The sequence below is a fragment of the Aythya marila genome, assembly GCF_965140915.1.
Source record: "Aythya marila genome assembly, chromosome: 3".
Taxonomy (NCBI): Eukaryota; Metazoa; Chordata; class Aves; order Anseriformes; family Anatidae; genus Aythya; species Aythya marila.
The window spans coordinates 100,993,189-101,000,374 of NC_139044.1; the positions used below are offsets into that span (position 1 = coordinate 100,993,189).

At 36.4% G+C, this 7,186-nt stretch overlaps 1 protein-coding gene across 3 annotated transcripts in view; it reads left to right on the forward strand.

Moving 5' to 3' along the window:
• The window catches only part of COLEC11 (collectin subfamily member 11), a 38,946-nt gene extending 34,914 nt beyond the window's left edge, over positions 1-4,032 (forward strand). For 2 of the 3 annotated variants that reach the window (XM_082758097.1, XM_082758098.1), the window contains exons 6-7: positions 1,190-1,285; positions 1,441-4,032. In XM_082758097.1, coding sequence (XP_082614223.1) covers positions 1,190-1,285; positions 1,441-1,850 — 506 coding nt within the window. In that variant the 3' untranslated portion in view covers positions 1,851-4,032. The remainder of the gene's footprint in view (positions 1-1,189; positions 1,286-1,440) is intronic. The other variant, XM_082758099.1, reaches the window with a different exon arrangement.
• Positions 4,033-7,186: the final 3,154 nt, after the last annotated feature.

Consider the following 7,186-nt stretch of genomic DNA (forward strand, 5'->3'; position numbering starts at 1 on the left):
TTACAGTGTATTGAAACAACGTCTGAGAGCTCTTAGAGGTTTGATCACTCCAGTGGGAACTGAAATGCAACTGTCAATATAATTTGTCACTGGTGGAAAGGGACATCTCTGTATATTCTCTGGCTTCCAGCCAACACAAAGGAGCAGGTTGGGAGATACTGCCCCCTCCATCAATTATCATTGTAGCAACAGGAGCTTACGAAGAATACAAATCCTCCAGAAAGAAAGGTGAATGTCTGGCACAAGAAGTGTGAGTCTTACAAAAGTGGCTTCTGATTTTGCCCAATTTGTTCCTTCCTAGCAGGGTGCTCTAAAGGTTCATCTATTAGGTTTCTCATGAGAATATAGTTTGTCACGCTAATTCTTGAGCCAGAGTACCATATACATTGACAAGAAGGACAGTTTTGTAGTATAACTACCCAGTACTTAGATTGACTTAGATACCTAAGCTGAGTAATTGGGTAGTTAAATGCAGATTTGAATAATTACACACAAAACTGGAAAATGTAATTGATCCTCCTTTTGAGATTTGAACTCATAGAAGTAACAATTACCCTTTTAGTATTCTCATTCAGATTATCTTTGTCAAACCAATATCAATTTGGCGTAATAGATGGCTTTCTATTGTCTTCTTTTATTGAAAGAGGTACAGTAACTTCTCTACTTTGAAATGTACAGAACTACATTTTTCAGCTAATTGTATGCATTACATGGTTGGAACATTAGCCTTTTTGATCTGCTGTGTGAGATTCCTTGTGAGGAACAGGTGAACAATGCACATGGTAGATTTTTGCTGTGGAAAAAGTGTTCTTTAGAAAAGACTGAAGAGAACAGTTTTACTCGCGTGAAACTTTGACAAGTATTTTTAGTTCAAAAAAATCTTTTTTTTTTTTTTTTTTTTTTTTTTTTTTTTTTTTTTCCCCAGGGTATTTCTGTCTGTGTTCAGTTTAGCACTAACCATGCAGGGCTGAAGCTTCACAGGAAAGAAAATAAGGTGTTCTGGCTAGGCTGAGACAATGGTGAGAATCATTTGATGGCACATGTTAGCAAAGGCCACAGGTTTCTGGCCATTTTTTATGAGGAAGGTGTCCCTCTCCCAGTGGATGTGTGGGCCTTTTCATGATCTTATTAAGATAATTACTGGATTTAGATAGCTTTTTCACTTCAGTGTTCCTGTATCATTTCATAGGCATTCCCTGTGAGTGTAGCCAGCTAAGGAAGGCTATTGGTGAAATGGATATCCAAGTGGCCCAGCTGACGACGGAATTAAAATTCATAAAAAATGGTAGGTTAATTTTATTTAAATATTTTCCTCTCTCATTGCTATGTTTTACCGGTGGAATTGCTCGTAGAGAGTATCACCGTCTTGCATCGGATTTGTGAAGCTATTTGGGGTGTACAGTAAGTTGGTTTATAGAAATGCGAGTGCTCACTTTTCAGCACTGCCCTCCCCCGCAGCTGTTGCTGGTGTGCGTGAGACAGATAATAAGATATATCTGCTGGTGAAGGAAGAGAAAAGATACAAGGAAGCCCAGCTCTACTGCCACGGAAGAGGAGGGACACTGAGCATGCCCAAGGATGAGAATGCCAACAATCTGATTGCCTCGTACATCAACCAAGCTGGGCTCACCAGAGTTTTCATTGGGATTAACGACCTAGAGAAAGAGGGGAATTTTGTCTATTCTGACCGATCGCCCATGCAGACCTTCAACAAGTGGCGCAGTGGGGAGCCCAACAATGCTTATGACGAGGAGGACTGTGTGGAGATGGTGGCGTCTGGAGGGTGGAATGATGTTGCATGTCACATTACCATGTATTTTGTGTGCGAATTTGACAAAGAAAATGTGTAAGCTTGTCTGGTCTTTCTTTATTTTAAGAAATGTTTTCAAGCAGGTTGTACAAGTTAGCCCAGGTTTATAGAGTACAAGTGATATTTTACATGTATGTGACATCGGTGTTGTACAGCTGTAAATACAATTTAGGTATTTCAAATATCGGTATTTACCCTTCAGAAGGGAAGAGCACTGATAAGTAAGACATAGCTTTTTTTTTTTTTTTTTTTTTTTTTTTTTTTTTTGGTAGGAAAATGTAACTATTTAGATTAAAAAAGAAAAAGTGGTTTGGGGCTAAATTCTGACCTCACAACAGTTATCAAATGTGATGGCATGACTGTAGGGGAAGGCAGAATTTGGCCTCTAGTTTTTAGACTGATCATTTCTGAAAAAATAGATTCTTGATATTCTTTTATCTTAGCAAATTTTGTAGTTATAAATGTTAATTGCTTGTAGGTCTACAGGGATATTTCAGCAAGAAGGCAAATATTTTGTATACTCCAGTCAATTAGTACAAATATTACTGTATTTTTTTTTGGATGTAAAGGTGTTACTTTTTTTTTTTTTTTAATAGCTAAAGCAAGTGAACAAAGCAGGAGTCCTACCAATTTTGTAAAGTTTCTTTATTAAAATATTCACAGATGAGGAGGTCCTTCAGTAAACTCAGTTTTAGTGCTAGGAGGGGACTAGCTTCTTGTAATTCAGTACTGAAAGAGGGATTGTGCCAAATGGGTGCTTTGGGGTTGGTTAAAGGTTAAAGTATGATTTTGATTTTCTGCATTCTTTGGTTGAGAATGACTCAGTGAATGAGCTATTTAAAGCTCAAAATAATTTCTTAAAGTAACTGTGTTTCAATTTTTATAAAATGATCTTGGTGCATCATGTTACAAAACAAAAAAACAAAACAAAAAACTCTCCACAATTTAAAACAGACTTCATAAGTAGACAACAAATTTCACAGGGGTGGTTTAGCTTGTAGTTCCTTTTGGCAGGAAAGCAGCCTTTGTTTACTCAAATTGCAGGGGTGACCCTCTGAAAAGCAGGAAAAGTCACCAAAATATTCCTGTTTATGTATATAGCAATAATGCCATTTTGTACAAATAATTTATGCACCCAATTTACAATTGCATCTGATGGAAAAGCTGATGTACATTAAAAAAGAGCAACAACATAATTTCATAAAATAAATGATGAATTACTTTGGGTCTTCCAAGGAGGCATGCCATCTCATCTTGCTGTTAGGCATAGAAAGGTGACCACAAAATCTCTGTGTTTTTTCAGAATACCCTGGTTTAAGATCAACTTTAAGGAGAAATGAACCTTTGTATAACACAGTAATCAATATAAATATCTGATTGTTATGGGAGATTTGCAACATATGCAGAATGGATCTAACCTGGTTCAAGAGATTGCCCCACAGTAAGGCAAGACAAACTCAAATCAACTCTACAGTGTCATGGTACCTAAGCAACCAATGATCACACAGTTTGGTTAATATCCACAGTCCAAGAACATTTGATGTGACGCTATTATTATATACATAAGAAAACAAACCATTTTGTTTGATATATTTACTCTGTGAATTTGAATCTATTATATGTATATATATATGTTTGCTATTAATTTTGAAGATTAGTAGTAAATTCCTATAGTATTTGAGTATCAGTCCATCTCCAGAGCAGCCACACTAAGAAATGAATGATCTTTCATTGCTTTATCTTCTTTCTTCTGAATGTAGGTATGATTCTTGTATGTCAGATTTTCTTCAAACTGTATATTGAAATCTATTAAATAATGTGAATATGGCTCTACACTAATATTCAAAGACTCTACAGAATTTGCAGGGAACTAACAATTCTAGCAGAGCAATTTGTTTGATTAGAATAGTGCCTTATGAATATCATGGTTGTTTCCTGCCTGCTATAGAAATCCTCAGAAGCCCTTCAAATCTCCAACACACTTCTGTCAAATCATTGAAGCTATATTAAAAGTAGTCTAAACTTGAGTTACAGGTATCTGGAGTTCCCTCATTATGTATGTGCTGAAGTTGCTAACTGTTTGTTTTTCACCCAGGTTTTCAAAGTCTCTGCTGTAATGTTCAGTTTCCTCAGAAACATGAAAAGAGGCCTTTTGAGGAGGTGGGAAGCTTTTTCAGATGCCAAATGCTCCTATTTTAGCTGGAAGCCACACCACATTTATAATGATTGCCTTGATGTGTAGAGCATTTAAGCAGTCTGAGTTTCTATTAAAATGTGAGATGAAAAATAAAGGCAATGTAAAAAACATTTACTTCCCCCAGTTTTCATGTTTGTCAGGATATATATATATATATTTAAATATAAAAATATATAATAATTATATTATATATATTTATAATATAATATATATAATATATAATATATATATATATTTGCAGTTCTTGATATATGAAATGGAAAGGAAATTAGCTGTGTTGTCAGAGTCCTGTGTATTCTCTTGTCTGCCACAGTCCTTATTTCATTGTTTGGGTGGGAGGAACAAGGCTGATGCAGAAGGTCTGTAGCTATCCTGCAAGGAGCAGAGACTACGCGTCTGATATTTACCTCTGTGTGGAACTGGGCAAGAAATGACAGGGTTTGGAAATGACTGAGCCCTTGATCATCTCTATCATCCTCCAGTTGCTGACCTCCATAGGTGGACCCTTGCTGGAGGCAGAAATCAATGCTCTGTGTAGCTCAGCCTGCACGAAGCCTGCTGAAGAGCATGGTAAGATTTCTGTTGTTTCCAGTAGAATTCAGAGCTACTTTGAGGAAAAAAATCATACAATGTTTATTTGAGGCATTTTCCATGTACTTTAAAACCTATTTCATTAGATCATTACTCATTTTGTTTAGCTCTACAGAAACCTTTTAAGCATGTCTGTCTGTCAAGCACGCACTGTCAGGTTTCCAAAATGGCTTTTGCATTCTTTACTCTTGATGGATGGTTTCTCCTCATAAAAATTCGCCATAGCCATTATCTATTTTGTTCTTAATTAATGGGCAAGTTGATGCATTTTAAGAGAGGAACAATAACAGCTTTATTTTTATTTTTATTTTTATTTTTATTTTTATTTTTATTTTTATTTTTATTTTTATTTTTATTTTTATTTTTATTTTTATTTTTTTTTACACAGTCACCTATGCGTACTCTTGAATGGCTTCTTCACACAAAATACCAATTTTATTCAACTGTACTCCTCACATTTAGGTGTTAAGGTTGAGTTGTTATTTTACTGATGTCAGGACAGGTATGTATCCCCCTCCTAAGAGCTGACTTAGAGAAGGTAAAGCTGGCTGAGACCAGGCTTCCTCATCGCTGTGGACTTCCTAGGAGATCACCTGATGGTGCCTGACCCTGACCACTGCCTGGCCCTGATCCTAACTCAGATTTGCCACTCTACAACCTAGCACCTTGGTATAAGGTGTTATCTCCACTTGCCTTGTCATGGTTGGGTCCCAGTTTGCTATCCCTTGTGGACCAGATGGTCCTTACTGCATCCTGACAGCTGATGTGACAATCCATGAAAATATGGTTTCACAACAGGCTGCAGGTTAGCAGCAGCACACCTCCCTAGCTATGAGTTTAGTTTTAAAATGTCTAAAGTCACAGAGCAGAACTGTAACATTTAGTATTTATACATGGGATAGAAACCATTCTTACTGATACAAGAAAAATAGAGTGCATCATTTTAAATAAACACATAAAATGCCAGTTCAAATATATGTTATAAAATAGCAGCTGGTTGGATTTTTTTTTTCCCAATGGTTTTTGAAGAAAATGAGATAAAATGAAATTAAATACATTTTCCATGTAAAATAAGGTGAAAGTTCAAGATGGACAAAGAATTTTTAAGTTGACATTTTTCGAGATATTTCCTTCAGGAATTCCGTTTCTGAGTTCTGAAGCTTCATACTGACCTATAAAGGGATTCAATTTTTTATACCATTGTTAATGTGTTTTACACCATACCAGTTAAAGTATTCAATATAACACTTGAAATTTTTTACTTTATTCTTTATGTCTTAGCTTCCAGTTACAACAAGTTATTTTCTTTTTGAGAGTTCTCTTATTTGTCGTATTGAAAGAGTTTGATGCTTAAATCATTTTCTCCTTCCAGGACTGCTCTGGCACTGTTAACACTGAATACAAAACAATAGATAGGTCAATCAATATTAAGTAGAAGATATTCTTACTGTTAATGAAAATGACTCTTTTAAGTTTTATGCCATATAACTAGCTACTTATACATGATTACAGGTGTCCAATCATTACACAATCTAAAATGAATACAAATATTTTAAATTAAAAAAAAAATCTTAATAATATACTTTCATCCTGAATTAAAACAAAAGACATCAGACTAACCAAATTCTTAGCAAAAAGGAAATTTCAGTTTTCCCCTAGTATCCATCTCCAGTTCTGATGAGAAAGTCTGTGACTTGTGGTGCTGGTGGCCAGATCTTAGAGTAGACAAACTGTCTTACAGCCCAAACAATGATTACATGCTACTCTGCCCCTTACACTTTTTGTGCAACTTTCTCTTAGCCTTTATTTTCAGGTATTCTGCTCACTTGGCTCTCTGTATAAATGCACGTATGAATGTATTCCAAGGGTCAATTCTTCTTCACTGGAGATTCTTTTTCAATTTTCTTCTTACTTTGGGGTGCCAATAGATCCACATCACTCAGCTTCTCTGCCAGAGGCTATGTACCAAGACACTTTTTTGTCTGTTGGGGCATCTGGAAGTGCAAGTGCATCCATGAAACTGGCTGTGATGTGAGACGTGTTGTGCAGGACTGGAGCCAGCCACTCACCTGTTTCCTGTGGTGTCTATTCCTGGTTGGGGAGAAGCAGACTAGCTTACTGAGAGGAGAACTGACTTCATTATTGTGGATAAAAGGAAATGGGAGTCTTAATATCAAGGGGAAAAAAAAAAACATATGGTGGAGGGTTTTGACTATTTACAGAGGAGCTTGAGAGAATGAGGAGTTTGTTTTTAATTTTGACATATTAGGAGAGAAAAACAAACAAACAAACACATCAGTTGAATTGTGAGAAATTTGTGGAGGGGTTGTTAGCTGTGTGCCCAAGGTGCTGTTCCAGCTGCATGTCTCCTCCTAGCTGGGAGCTTCTCAAATGGGTGAGGAGGGGAGTCCTCTCAAGGGTGAGAGCATGAAATAGAAAAGCTGTGAGAAGCAGAAAGTGGATGTGCAGAACCAGAAGTGAGTGGTTTGCCCATAAGGAGAAACGTAAATGTCATTTACATTCTTGTGCTTCCTGGTAGGGAAACATAATTATCCTGCCCTTTCTATCAAAGTGTATCGCTATGGCTC